Genomic DNA, 15,016 nt, shown 5'->3' on the forward strand with positions numbered 1-15,016 from the left:
GCTGAGAGAAGTGGTTGAGACCCCTCTGCTCCATGTGAGTCACGACTACATCCAAAAGTACCTATTAAAAATAAACTGTAGATATTATGTGTATGAAATACTACCTCTACTTTTAAAATCAATCTCTATCTTGCTAATTCCAGCCTGAGCGCTTTGTGAACCTGGGTATTGAGCCTCCAAAGGGAGTGCTGCTGTTTGGACCCCCTGGTACAGGGAAGACCTTGTGTGCACGAGCTGTGGCTAACCGTACTGATGCCTGCTTCATCAGAGTCATCGGATCCGAGCTGGTTCAGAAGTATGTTGGAGAGGTACGTGCCTTTTCGATCAAGCTGTTAAAAAATAGTGCATGGAAAAAGTCTGTATAACAACATGTTTTTGTGTCAAATCCAGGGTGCCAGGATGGTTCGTGAACTGTTTGAGATGGCAAGGACCAAGAAAGCCTGTCTGATCTTCTTTGATGAAATTGATGCCATTGGAGGTAAAATGAATCTGATGCTAGTCAGGGTCAGAGGATTCCGGCTTCTTTTGGCCATCTCAAACGGTGTTGCCTGAAAAGTAGGACAAAGTAGTGCAGTTCTGTGTGAATAGCCCCTTATTATATTTAAAGGGATAGTCAAGTCAAAAATGAATATTCTAGAATCATTTACTCACCCTCATATTGTTTCAAATTTGATGTTCTTCTGAATGTTGGTAACCAACCAGATTTGTTTCACATTAATGTGACATAAATCAAGTCTCTGTTATTATGCTTGTGCTCCTCCTACAGGTGCCCGTTTTGATGATGGAGCTGGAGGAGATAATGAAGTGCAGAGAACTATGCTGGAGCTGATCAACCAGCTGGATGGATTCGATCCCAGAGGAAACATTAAAGTCCTGATGGCCACCAACAGACCAGACACCCTGGATCCCGCTCTGATGAGACCCGGCCGGCTGGACAGAAAGATTGAGTTCAGCCTGCCTGACTTGGAAGTGAGTGTTAGCTACAATAGCTAGTAAATGGTAGCTATTTTGTCTCTAAAGATAGACATTGTATAATATCACATTCTGATAGATATTGAGATGCAAGTAACGATTTGTGCCGTTTCTAGGGACGTACTCACATCTTCAAGATCCATGCCCGCTCTATGAGTGTGGAAAGAGATATCCGCTTTGAACTTCTTGCACGTCTCTGTCCTAACAGCACAGGTGAGTTCACACAATTTAAAGAATATTTGCATTAGCCTAAACATGGAGGCCTTGCAAGCTATAGGTTAACATCGCTCACTGTGTTTTTCTTCTCTCAGGTGCTGAGATTCGCAGCGTGTGCACAGAGGCAGGAATGTTTGCCATCAGAGCTCGTAGAAAAATCGCTACAGAGAAAGACTTTCTGGAGGCTGTGAACAAGGTCATCAAATCCTACGCTAAATTCAGCGCCACCCCTCGCTACATGACTTACAACTAAATGTTTTTCTCCACTTAAATGTTTTCTGCCTGATAATTCAAGGATTCCCATGTGTCTCGTCACTTTTCTTGTGATATCAATGATTAAATAAAAACATTTATCCTTAGTACATGTCCTCTTTTTATTGCTTAAAAAATATTTTCCCTTCAGGTTTGGTATACTGGTATTCAATATGTAATAAACTAGTGGTAAATATAGAAAATTATATAAATAGGCACTTTTTAAGGAATAAACATTTAATAATTTAGAGTATTGAATTGATTTACATTTATTACACAATATCTGAAATCCACACAAATTAAATAGACAAACTGCACCACATTATATTCAGTTTCAACTAGGAACTTTGGGGGATGTGGGCGGGGGGGCTTTTCTGGCGAGCATTTCCTCAGAAACATCAGATTAAAGTATTTCACGAAACAGAAAGCAGCATGCTCGCCAACAGTGCAATTATGTGATCAGGTCTAAAATATATTTAACATATTAGTTCTTTTATTTACAAAATACTACAGCCAGAAAAAGTAGACTTTAAAAATATATAAAATATAGAGGAAAGAAAAACTAGCACATGGTCAACAATCATAAAACTTAATTTCTATCATAAAAATAAGTTGTAATGTCAATAAAATATTTAGACCAGTGCTAAAAAAAATAAACACTGGGCAAGAATCCATCTACAATAATTGCACTTAAAAGAACTGAAGGTACAGAGTGTTTTACAGGCGTCAGTAACAAATTGCGGTGGAGCTTATGATTATGGCTACTGTAATAATACATCATATTGAGCTCAACATTTGATGGTATATTCACATTAAATAAAGTGTTTCCATCAAATACATTTTGGCTTGCTCACTGTTCTCCAGTCTACTCTCATTATCATGATATCCAAAAGTGATATCCATTACTAAAGTGACTAAGGAGTAACAGTACTTGTACTTGTTTTAGCATGACTCGATCCATATTCTGCCACCTAGTTTGGTCTTTGTGCTCACTGGACGTCCTTCGAGTGCCTACAATGCAACACTGCGTCATGAATGGTGGGAAAAATGAGGTCAGGGGTCACGGGCTCACAGAAGAATTTAAGTGTCCTGAGATCAGAGAGAAGGGTCCCTGCACAACACAAACATATCAAATACGTTACAAGGATCTTAGGAAAGAATGAATAAGTTAAATTAATATATAGTAACATTATAGTAAAATTATGTATTATGTATTCGTTTGACATGTCAACATGACCATTTATTAGTTCCAACTCTAGGTGGAGATGTTTCCCACATTAAGCAGATATATCAGAATGAACTTTAACCTACATTATTAAGCATAGAAACTGGTGGAGTTTAATCATATTATAACATGTTATATTACAGAAATGTATACATGTATAAATTAAATTAATTACTCACTACTACATCACTATTCGGTAAAAAAAATATTATATTAGACACCAGCCAAATTACCTGAATAAAACCTCAGAAATAACAACAATAATAAAAATAATAATAATAACTCAAACACATGATGTGGGAAAAAATATCTATTATATTATAGGAATGTATATTATAGAATATATTATACGTAACTTATATACATGTAAAAATTTAATTGATTACTGCTACATCCAGCAAGTCACAACTCTGATGTTCAAAAATAATTGTAAATATATATCCATGTAAAAATGAAAGCATTTCCTTACTGCTACATCCAGCAAGCACAACTTTCACGTCAACTGTTGCAAACTCCTTTATCACCTGCAGAAAAACAGAGGAGAACCCTTTCAAAACTTATAACCACAATGAATCAATATGGTTTCTACAATATTGTGTAATGAGGTGTTTAGGGTGCTTTTAGGTCACTGGATCTATGTTTTTTTGTATTCATTGAGCAAATATCATGAATCAGATCACTTAAGTAATAGCACACCATTTCTCAACAAGCCATATCAAATCAATAGTGCAAAAAAATAAGGGAAATTTAACATGTTGAAGTTTAATATTACAAGTTAGAAGTTTGTTCAAACATCTAACCCCAAAATATGAGAAACCGTAAAGCTGCTCAATTTGCAACAGCACAGCATGTATTAATAATAATAATGTATTAAGCCAGATTTCCCTATTCAGTCTTTAAGTGCCTCCTTTGAGAATAAACGCTGTTGACTTACTGATTTAATGGTTTTGGCTCCTACAGAGTCAATAAAGTTGACAGGAGTAAAGTCCAGTACGATGGTGTGAACGGGGGTCAGACGCTGCAGAAAGAGGTCATCCTCAGATTCAGACTCAGCGTGGTTCTCAGTCATCTGGCCATTGGTATACACATGATCCATCTGCTTTTCCGCCCCAGCCACCACTTCACGAGTGACGCCCAGCTCCATATCCTGTTGGGACACCACAGAACATCACATTGCATGGAAAGATTTCACAGAATAAACTTTAAGCTACAGTGTTTTGTTCTGAAATTTTGAGATAGCTTGCAAACTCCCAACATTGGAAATCCATGCTGAGGTTCAAATATTTGTGTAAAGGATAAAAAGACTTCACTGACAAGGTCACAGATAAAATAAATTTAGATTAAAAACAACAACAACAACAACAACATACCAATAAGACAACTGCATTTTTCTTTACTGGAGAGCAGTGGTTTTCAGTCTTCCTCTTCCCATTGTCTCTTTTTGCATATTTTAGCTGTGATTTCCTAGCAGCGAGCAGTTGTGCAGGGTCAATTCCAGTCTGTAGTCATAAAAAGTAAAATATAAAAACTCTTTATGAAGCCAAACGCCTGCTGCTTATGGTTATCTCTCTACACAATGTATGGTTCAATAAATACTGAAGGACAGAACCATAAAACACAAAAATATTTTAAGTGAATAATAACTTTAAGCATTTGGTCTCACCTTTGCCTTGAGGGCGCTGACATACAGGTCACTGTTTGCAAAGTATATGGAAGCATTGGACTGAAAAATCTTGATCCCTGAGCATTCCTCAGCCTTGAGAAAGAGAAAAAGGGCAGATAAGAGGAAAATTAGGATTAAATCAGGCATAATTGGATGCCTGTGACTACGAAAAGCTTGTGAACAGCACTTTTGGAATGGAGCAAGCTCATGTTAAGGATCTAGGTTATCGGTGATAATGTTACGATGGTTTAATGTATTTTAAAAGAAATGTCTGACCTCTTCATACTCATTCACGTCAAAGTAAAGTCCCGTGCCTGGGATTTGTCCAAGAAGAGCATTCTTAGGGCTTAAAATAAAGCAATAAGGTCTGAATTACACATTTCCTTTGGCAAATATGAAAGTAATAACAAGGTCAAAATAATTCAAAGATGATCCATAATCCAAAAATGCATTGAACAAGAAATATGTATATATAGAAATAAATGTATAATATGTTTCTTATATAGTAAAAATACTATATCATTGCCAATTAGAATGAATGAAACACATTTGTAAATTATTTCATTGATACTTTACTAATTATGTATTTATTTATTATATATTACTGATATATTTTATAAATAAATGTATTAATAAATAAATACAATTTCAATATCAAGATTTCATATGCAAAGACAGAAAAAATGCTGAATTTTGTCATCAATTGGCATTAGAGCAGTAAGATTACCACTGTGTTCTGTAAATAACTGTGAGTATGGCAAAGCCCATGGCAACCACCAGACCATAATCCAGACCCAGGAAAACTGATGCGAAAAAGGACACCAGCCAAATTGCCTAAAGAAAACATGTCAGACATTAACAACAACAAAACCAAATTTCACTATGTCCCAAAAAATAACAAAGATATGAAGTTTTAAAAGAGAAATTTGAAGAAAAGAGATTCAATTTAATTTAATTTAATAATTTAAAAAGATAGTAATTGGTAAAAGAAGTATGATGAACACATCAAATGAAGCGCCTCTGACACTCACCAGTTCAATCTTGCTGGTTCTCCATAATGCAGGAATGTCTTTTATTTGCCTAAACATCCCCAGGAGATTGACAAAAATGATAGCAGCCAGCACGGTCTAATGACAACACAAAGATGACACTAATAAACACCATCTGATCTCTGACCTCTGTCGTTATGCATTAAGAATGCGTCTGTTCTGCTATGAGGGCTTGGGGTAACAAATCAGACTGTCCTTTGTGCTTTCCAAAAAAGACCAAATATTTGAAGTCAATTTCTTTTATTCATTTTTGCACAAAATCAATGAGCTCCATGACAAGCATATCAGATAGCACGTCACTTACTGTAGGTAATGGCTGAAAGACAAATCCAATGGCCACCACCACCAGTAACACAAGTAGGGACGCCAAGAGTCCTGCAATCTGCAGACAAACATTAACAATTAAATTGAGTCTTTCAGGAGGCAAGACGGTCTTATCTTATCGTTATGCTTTTATGGCAGGGATATAGCCACTAAAATGAGGACATTATGAAAGGGACACTTTCAGGAAAAGTAGTTTTGCAATCACCAACTGCATTCATATGCACATAATGTCACCAATATGGCATCTAACACAAATAAGTCCCACTTACTTCAGTATGTCCTCCCGTGCTCTCCTGTACCAGGCTGCGAGACATTGAGGCGGTAACCACAAACGTGTGGAAGAATGAACTCAGAAAATTACAAAGTCCCAGAGCGATGAGCTCCTACAGTCACGATAAACACAAAATGAATAAATTAGACCATGTAGTTAGATTTCAGGTTTATAAAAAATATTAAAACTATAGTATAACTGCTGTGGCATCAAAAACTTTGGTTCACGGAATCAGTAACCATAATAGCTCACACTGTATAGTTTATTTTACATACTGTAAAACAGCAAACAGTTATTCTAAATTGTAATGATATTTCACAATAGAGCTGTTTTTACAGTATTTTTGATCAAATAAATGAGAATAAAAAGACTTCTTTGGTTCTTTAGGATTATGTCAGCATGCTATTCCGAACATAGCCCAGATTTTTTTATATATATAAATGGAAGGTCAAGTACTGTTGGTGTGCTCATTGAGGAACTTGGCTCCTCAAGCAAACGTTTGGTCCTAAACATGCAAACTAGTGAGTTAATGAGGTCATAATCCATCTCTATTACTGTTGTTCACTTAAGCATGTCACTTTACATAATGTTGTCCTATGTGAACTTTCCCTGCAATTAGTGTACTATACGTCACATTGGACAAAAGGGTCTACTAAATGGCAAGTAACTAAGTAACTGCCGGTTCTGGCTAATTTGTGCATTCAGCTGCAACTTAAAGACATAGAAACCAAAATAAAGGGCAGCAAACGAAATGTCCCTTACTCTAAGAAACACAGAATCAAATCACTATGACAATGAATAATGGCACAACTGAATTAGATACGGTTTAACAGCATATCTTTAGTTATATGACTTCAAAACTTTGTTTTGTAAATTTGTTCCTTCCAAGTAAATGCCTCTTGGTTAAATTTTTTGCCTTTTAACGCAATTCATATGTCATTTTTAAGGCCAATATACAAAGTGGAACTATGACATTTGCAGAGAGTATATTTTATTCTCTACCTGATTTCCATCCACACTGTAGCCATGCTTAAAAGCAAAGATTTTGGCTAATGATATTGCAATTGAGAAGCCAACAACAGCTATAGCAAAGGCGTCTGGGAAGAGGTTAGGAAAGACCGAGAAGTCTGGAATCTTGGGCGGCAGCAACCTTAAAACAAAACATTAAGGAAGATGTATTCAAATGTAAACATTTGTAAAAATGTAAACCATTTTAGTTTGAGTAAGTTTGCATGATCTTACCCAGTGGGAATTTTACCCACGACTTCAACTCCATAATTTTCAGACATAACCATCCCATATGAGATTCCAGTGGACACGATCACCTTCAAAGAACAAGAACATCAGACATTCACTCAAAGGGATTTTATTCGCACAATGTTTCTTAGGAAGGGCGTTTAAAGATTTACCACTATGATTTCTCCAGGGATGGGAATAGGTAGCTTCTTTTTGAAGCGCTCATTGAGATCTTTGATGAAGTACAGGAACACTATACACACCAGTCCAATAATAAGAGTGACAACATTAGTGCTTGAAATGTTCCTGAAGACAGCATCAAGACTCTGGGGAAAAACAAAGTGAACAAAACATAAAGCTTTACAACCACAAAAGACTGATATCACAGTATAAAGCAGTGGTCTGCAACCTATGGCTATCATTGGCCTATAATCAGTGGCATGCAAGCAATAGGGAAAACTTCATAAAGACGTAGATTTTGAGGCAATGATTTCTCATAGTCACACAGCCTGTTAGGAGCTATAAATACTATTAAAAGTGTGAGAAATAACCTGTGCTAATCTATAGATGCATGTGGCTCAAGCAAATAAATCATGCACCTACAGCTTAAATGATGCGCAATACTAGTGATCTTTTGAAAGGAGTAACTAGTAATGAATAATATATTTTTTTTTGAGTAACAAGCTCAACACTGTTTTTAGCAATAAATAAATTACCATTATAAACACTGGGTATTTTTTAAGTCGTTGTAAAACACAATGACAGTGTGAACAACACTTCAACTTAAATATTTTATTTCAGTTTTTTGCCAAGGCAACATATGTAATTTTCATTCAAGTGTTTTAAAGGTGACATATCATGAAAAGACAAGACTTTTTCCAGTTTAAAGTGCTTTAATCACAGCGCCGCCATTCTGTTTTCGCAAGCAACAGCTGTTTACCAGTCCTAACGCCATGGCAAAAGTTCGAGCAAAGCATGCATCACTGGATGCACAGACGAGAACACTTTTTAGAGTCCCAGCCTCAGACGAGACAAGAGAGCAGTGGATTCATTTATTTACTATATATTACCCTGCTGCCACACAGATCTTATATAAACATGCAATCTCTTTCCCAGGTGTTTACCTTCACAGACATAACTCATGTGTTTTTAACAAAACCTTTTGTGTATTTGACAGTTTAAGCGCAATAAGACATGAAAGAGTTTAGTACTCACATGCTTTTTGACAGCTGCTTTCTGTGCGCATGCTTCGGAAAAGACAGAAAACACTAACTTACATCAGAAGTTTAAACTAATATGACTTTAAAACGCATGATTTCAGCACGATAGACATGGTAACGATTTTTATATAACAGTATCTGTATGAGCTGGAAAAGGGGACTGGTAACAGCAGCTCATTTGCATTTAAAGATACATGCACGAAAACAGCATGTTTCTGCTTCCTCTCAAAACAGCCATTTTCAAAAATGATATAATAAATTATCCGTGGGGTGTTTTGAACTAAAACTTGATAGACACACTCTGGGGACACCTGAGACTTATATAACATTGAAGAGGCATAATAGGTCACCTTTAAACAATTTAGTCATTTCAAAATCAAAATCCAAGTAAAAAAAAAAAAACTGGTCTTCAAAAGACCTTTATTCATTCATGATTTAATCAATACATTAAAACACCAATGAGAAAAAGTGAATAAGTGTTCATGAAGTAATGTGAAACATGTTTATAGGTGCAATGATAATAAACACCCTAAGGTTTCCCCAGGGTCAAAGGTTACTCACATGCACTACAGAGAGAGGCCCATTGAAGCGCGCAGTGTGCACTCCCAGCAGGTACTTGATCTGCGACACTGAGACGTGCACAGCGGCAGCCGTGGTGAAACCTCGCACCAGCGGCTCAGTCAGGTAAATCGCCAGGAAGCCAAATCTCAGCAGACCCAGAACAAACTATAGTAGTTCAGAACATAATTATGTTTCCAAACATCAATCTGAGAGTGCCCAGGGCTATAGTAACTTGAGGAGAATACAGTTTTCCATGAAAGGTGTCCATTATAAACAGGCCTGGAGGTCGGTTTAATATGTCTGTAATGTTTAACCTCAACCTGTTTTAATTGGTTTATGATAACATTGCAGTGCACTTCTTTCTCATAAAGTGTTTCAGTATAAAGCTGGCCATTTTAGCTGACAATATGAGCTGAATGACAGAGAAAAAGAGAACACTCTTGCACAAGAGTTTTATCTACAAAATATGGTGGTGATTACAATGATGCAATGTAACATCTGCCCATGTTGCAAAAATTAACTTGTATTCAAACCACAGATACTGGAGAATGCAGTAGATTTGATCTACTATAGCTCTAACGTGACAAACACATAATATCAGGAGAGAAATAATTATTTTTTTTTCTTTAATTTCAGAAATTATGTCACCCCTAATAAAATTAAGTAAGAATTTGACTAGATTCTATGCTCATTTTGATGTGGGTATGACCAGATGGCAGCCCACCTGTATAATTCCTACTAGGGTTGTCAAAGCTACAACCACCTCCACTCTTCTGGCATCACGAGCCTCAAAATCCACAACCTGTGATGCATTGGTCCCATTGACTGCAAACATGGAGTCCGGGGCCTCCCTTACAGCAACCCCACCGATCATCAGACTGATAACTGCAAAAGTACCTAAAAAAATCATTAATAAATAAATAAATAAATTCAATAAAACTTGTCCTTTAAAGAACAAAAAAACACTTAAGGAAACTGTGCTGAAGGTAAGTATAGATCACAAATTATTTTTGTGATTATGTTATAAACTATAAGTCTTACTTGATTTTATTCTTACAATAGCTATTGTTTTATCATTCAAAACCTCACAACCTTTTTATGAAACACTCTGCTTGAAAGGTGTGATTGGGCTACATTATGTTATAATAAATATAACTAAAAATATTAATCGCTATTTACAATCTATTATTATTGTTAACTTTTACTGCAGAATAATAATAATAAATATATCTTCAAGCACTTTAAGACCTTTAAGTGTATGCATAAAAAGATACAACATTATTTAGCAAGCCTGTTGCCACCCAAATCAGTGATGAAAAAATAACTTTTAGCATTTTCAGGTAATTTACCATAAAAAAAACTGGGTTGAATAAGTCTGTATTATTATAACATAATTTATTTAATGCAATGGGATTGTTTTTACTCTTCCAAAAAACAGTTTGAGAGACTAACAGGTGGTGTAAACATTCTTAGGTACACATTCAGTGTCTAAGTGTTGTTGTCCCAGGAACAGGAACTCCATCATGTGAGAAAGTAGGTCTCAGTGCATTTATGCAAGTGAATTCTGCCATCTAGATAAAGCCCTCTGCAACTGGGTCTGTTTTACATTGCCATTACACCTCAGAGGGACAGAGCGTGAGTGTTGTTTAAACAGGAGGCTGCATGTCTCTGTGCAGCAGAACCCTGCCAAATGTTTGGACTAGCACCAATTATCTCGCTCTCAAGTGTAGCCGCAGGGGCGGAGAAAACAATATATTGAAGCAACAACTCTGGTTTGGGTAACCTTTTGACTTTTGAACCTTTAATCTACATTATTGGTGGTGTTTTTAATATCCAGCAGGGATTTCTGAGGATTTGAAGATCCCCACATTAAACAGGAGAAAAACAACACTTCAGGGCATCTACCCACCCATAAAACAGTGATGATGTCTGCACCAAAACTAATAAGGTTCTTAGGAACACCTGCTTTTCATTTCCAGCTTACGAAAGTCATTGCAATCAGAGCAGCTTGGGAGCTGCTTACCTGTACAATTGGCAGGGACAATGAAAAACTGACTTTCTGATGAGACATCACGAGAATTCAGGAAGTGCTGCGAAAAACAGACTAAGGATTTTAGATCTTATCGAATGGAACTTGTTTAGTTTGCCAGTAATGCTTTACTTATTCACTCTGACTTAGCAAAACTGTATAGAGGAATGTCACGTCAGGTAGTCGCACGCACATGTTAATAAAAGCCTGGCATGCATGCCAATGAGTCTCACCTATTGATATATGTTTGGAGGTACCAAAGAAAGTGTATAATAGCACGGGATAAAATGATGAATATAAGCCAAACACTGGAGGAACAGCTGCCAGCATTGCATAAGCAAGACCTGTTGAATGTGACAAATCAAGAAAAAGAGAAATTATCAAATGAATATGCACAACAATAATAATATTATTAATACTACTAATATATAGTAATGTGTTTTTACTACCTATATAATAATAATTATTATGACTATCCAAATAAACAACAAAATTACTACTCAACTACTATTAAACATACACATTTAATTTGTAATATTAACCAGTTTTCAATAACATCTGACCTTGGGGTAGCTGCATTACACCTGTGCTGATGCCAGAAACTATGTCTCCAAACAGGTATTGCTTTAGTGGATATGATGGCAGCCATGTTAAAATGGGCAGGAAACCAAATACAACAGATCTGGCTTTCTTAGACGAACACCTGAAGAGAGAGAGAGAGAAAAAAGAGAGAGATTGCTATGAATGTCATATTCCCCTTCACTGTAGTTTTACATTTTAATTTGTGTGATTTTAATGAGCAAATAAAAATTCTGCAAACAAAATTTAAAATGCATTTTAATCATATATATATATTTGATACAGACCATATTTGAATACAAGTGAACAAGAGCTAAAAGAAAAGGAAAAGACTATCAGTTAATGACAACTTAAATTATAGTCCGCCTTGGTCCATTAAAGGAGCTGAATCATCATTTTATCCAGCTCAGACTGGGTTTAGCAGGTTCAACAAATATAATGTCACTATTGTTGTGTAATACTAGTAGTCCTGCAATATTATATGGAGGATGTGATAAAATAAGACCATCATAAATAAATGGTTGTTTACATAGTTTCACAGTTGCTTTATCAGTCCAAGCTGATTTTCTGAAGTTCATATAACACTCGATCCTGATCAAATGATTATAGTTTCAAATTACAGTCACAATATTGTGAAATAGAACAAATGAAACCAGTTTACATATTTAGAGGGGTCCAAAAGTCTGATACCACTAGGACTTGTATTTAGCTTTTTTTTTTTTAAATAAAATTTTTCTTTACGACTTTTATTATCAGAAAACCTATTTGAACTAAGAAATGGACACAAATGTCAGAATGTATTTGATTTGGCTCTCTTTGGTTTTAACAACACTCAAACTGCATCAGCTTCACAAGTGTAAAAGCTGATCATAATGCATGATTTGAGAATGATCGCCTTGTGATTCACTGAAAGAACATCTTATCTGTACAAAGAGTCGCATGATCAATGTGACAAATAAGCTTGTATGATTTGTGCCCTATAATACAGTCCAGAATATTTCTCAATACAATCACAGACATTTGGGCTCTAATATAGCTCAGGAAAAAAAACAGACATTTCATAAGGAACAAAGAAAGAGGAATGCTTTGAATTGCCCTACTGGAGATGTTCAGCTATTCTCAGTTGAAAGGACTTGGGTGTCCTCTTCTTCCTATGCAAAAGCTTTGAGTCAATATAGCCTTCATTGAACACAGGACGTTCCACGTGGTACATCAGTGTAGCAGACGGTTCCTCACTAGCAGTTACGTGCTCCATAGCAGCGGTGGAAACACAGGCATGTCAGAATATGATGACCTCGTGAATGCAATCGTGCTCTCGCTTCCGGTTTTCAATGAATGGTGGAAAGAGAGGTATCTGTGAAGAAAGAAAAGGTTTAAGAATCTCATTAAACAATCACAAACAATGGTGCTTTAATTCAATCATGATCAGTTATTAAGTATCATAACATTTTACATTTTACGTCATACTGACAGCCCCCTTAGTTTGATTTGGAGACATGCAGTGGTCAAACTGAGCTGGTGTGTAATTACAAGCCCTCAAAATAATTTACTTTGTAAAGGGGGCCTTTATTCACCCCCCGGAGCTTTGTGAGGGATGTTTTATTACAGACATGCACACTTTATTTTACATATTCTGAACGGTTGACAACAAACACCCGCATTAAACAGCATTAAAACCCTAACCCTTTTTTTAAAACCATAATAATAATAATAATAATAATAAATACATTTCATATAATCAGACCATAAAAAAGTTCCATGGAAAGTAATATGGTTTTATGAATTAATCCACACACCAGTGTCTAAAACACACAACCTGTCCTGAGGACACAGTGTGCAGCTTGAGCAATAACAACATATCCATTGATCCAGTCCATTTTATAGCACAGTGCTCTGCAAATCACAAGAGCCTAGTAAAATGAAATGCACTGGATGTGAGTGATGTCAGTGGTGTAAGCCAGTGTTGACAAAGCAGTGGTATAAACATTACAAACGACACAAGATAAACCCATGACATACAAGGGTCATTCCATGATACATCTGTGTGTAATGTAAAAGGCGACTTTTTCTAAAAACTTCAAAATTTTTGGTCACAAACAATGAATTTAAGTGTTAATAAATGAGTGTGTCTTCTCAACCTGAATGTAAAAAATACAACATTAATAATGTGTTGTATGACGTCACAGGGATGACAGTATTGGAGATGGCAGTTTTACAGTTCATTTAGCCATTAATAAGCTACAAGCCATTTATTGGAAAGAAAGTTTAATGGTGAAATTTAAAAAAAAATCATGTTTTTTCTGCTAATCAGTTGCTGACTGTACAAAATCATGGTAAAAGAACATTAAGACATTTTTTTATCAAATTTATCTTATGGTTTGTTTAGTTTGTCAGGAGACATTAACTTGTCTTTGAAATGTTCCCATTTATTCTGAATGGATAACATTACTATTCCTTTCTATTATGAATGAAATTTACACCATCTTATTTATTTTTTCATTGCAAATTCAAAGAAAACGTGCATTTTTGCTTAGAAGCCTACATCAAAAAAAAAGCAGGATTTACAGGGCTAGGGACAGACTAAATCAAATTAATTTACATAAAGCATTGTACATGGAAAAAAAGTTACAGGATGTGTGAAAAATGCCTATAATAAAACACATTAAACGCTGCTTATAGCTATTCCTCGTTTAAGTCATTGTTTACACATATGTTTATGAGGAAACATGAAAACCAACCAGCTTCTGACATATGCATATGTCAACAGAAGTCGTGATGTAATGACAGAGTGACTTCCAACATCGTACGTGTCTTTCTGCCACACTCTGTGTGCCCTCACACTTTTTAAAACCAACCACAAATAAAAAATTTAAATAATAACTGGAGAGAGTCTTCGTTCTTTTCAACTCTACGACTTAAACGTGTTAACAGGTACAATATTTTGTAATTAAGGGGTTTTGCCCAATTATTGTATTTAAAAGGAGGAGAAAACAGTCTAAGCATCTTACCTCTGGCCGCCTCCGTCCTGAAAATGAACCAAGGTCGGTGAACTGAGCCCGTGAGCCAAGACGAGCGCGAGCATCGACAGTCCTGTTACTGTGTAACATTAAAGCCGTCATCTGCTGCACTGATAAGCAGAGTTCTACGTACCCCATGCGTCACTAGAAGAGCAACATGGGACCTGTAGTTCTTTACTAACCCAACCGTATCAGATAAAGGAGATAAATACCGTACACAACACATAATACAATTTGATTGAAGATAGAATGCTAAACGCGTAATTAAAATTTTGTGAGTTATTATGATTAGAGCAAAACAGCGTATTTTATACAAAATGACTTTCCCAAGTACACCGGTGCTTCTCGCAAGTGCAATGTTATTCTGCCATCCTGTGTCACACATATGCAACAACAAGTTAA

At 35.9% G+C, this 15,016-nt stretch overlaps 2 protein-coding genes across 2 annotated transcripts; one reads left to right on the top strand and one right to left on the bottom strand.

The window, feature by feature from the left end:
* Nucleotides 1-4: 4 nt before the first annotated feature.
* LOC113048648 (26S proteasome regulatory subunit 7-like) lies at nucleotides 5-1,547 on the top strand (the record flags this gene model as incomplete). The annotated part of the gene is made up of 6 exons (XM_026210509.1): nucleotides 5-34; nucleotides 144-308; nucleotides 391-478; nucleotides 767-969; nucleotides 1,089-1,185; nucleotides 1,284-1,547. Coding segments are annotated over 6 exons (741 nt in total), but the record flags the coding sequence as incomplete, so codon positions are not given.
* Nucleotides 1,548-1,786: 239 nt separating this feature from the next.
* LOC113047834 (prestin-like) lies at nucleotides 1,787-12,912 on the bottom strand. Its single transcript, XM_026209161.1, has 18 exons — nucleotides 12,698-12,912; nucleotides 11,582-11,721; nucleotides 11,252-11,362; nucleotides 9,714-9,886; nucleotides 8,990-9,154; nucleotides 7,382-7,534; nucleotides 7,215-7,297; nucleotides 6,975-7,122; nucleotides 5,971-6,084; nucleotides 5,682-5,759; nucleotides 5,360-5,455; nucleotides 5,056-5,162; nucleotides 4,605-4,674; nucleotides 4,329-4,421; nucleotides 4,036-4,164; nucleotides 3,600-3,812; nucleotides 3,135-3,189; nucleotides 1,787-2,551 (listed from the first exon to the last, which is right to left on the bottom strand). The coding sequence occupies exons 1-18, from the start codon at nucleotides 12,850-12,852 to the stop codon at nucleotides 2,430-2,432; spliced, it is 2,205 nt and encodes a 734-aa protein (XP_026064946.1). The 5' UTR covers nucleotides 12,853-12,912; the 3' UTR covers nucleotides 1,787-2,429.
* Between the last annotated feature and the right edge of the window lie 2,104 nt (nucleotides 12,913-15,016).

This window comes from Carassius auratus, chromosome 29, assembly GCF_003368295.1.
Source record: "Carassius auratus strain Wakin chromosome 29, ASM336829v1, whole genome shotgun sequence".
Lineage (NCBI taxonomy): Eukaryota > Metazoa > Chordata > Actinopteri > Cypriniformes > Cyprinidae > Carassius > Carassius auratus.

Coding starts and splice junctions, on each gene's coding strand:
- LOC113047834 (XM_026209161.1), bottom strand. CDS start 12,852: ATGGAGCACGTAACTGCTAGTGAGGAACCGTCTGCTACACTGATGTAC. Junction 7,535..8,989: donor GGCCTCTCTCTGTAGTGCAT/GTGAGTAACCTT, acceptor GTTTTTCCCCAG/AGTCTTGATGCTGTCTTCAG. Junction 5,760..5,970: donor GCACGGGAGGACATACTGAA/GTAAGTGGGACT, acceptor GTTTGTCTGCAG/ATTGCAGGACTCTTGGCGTC.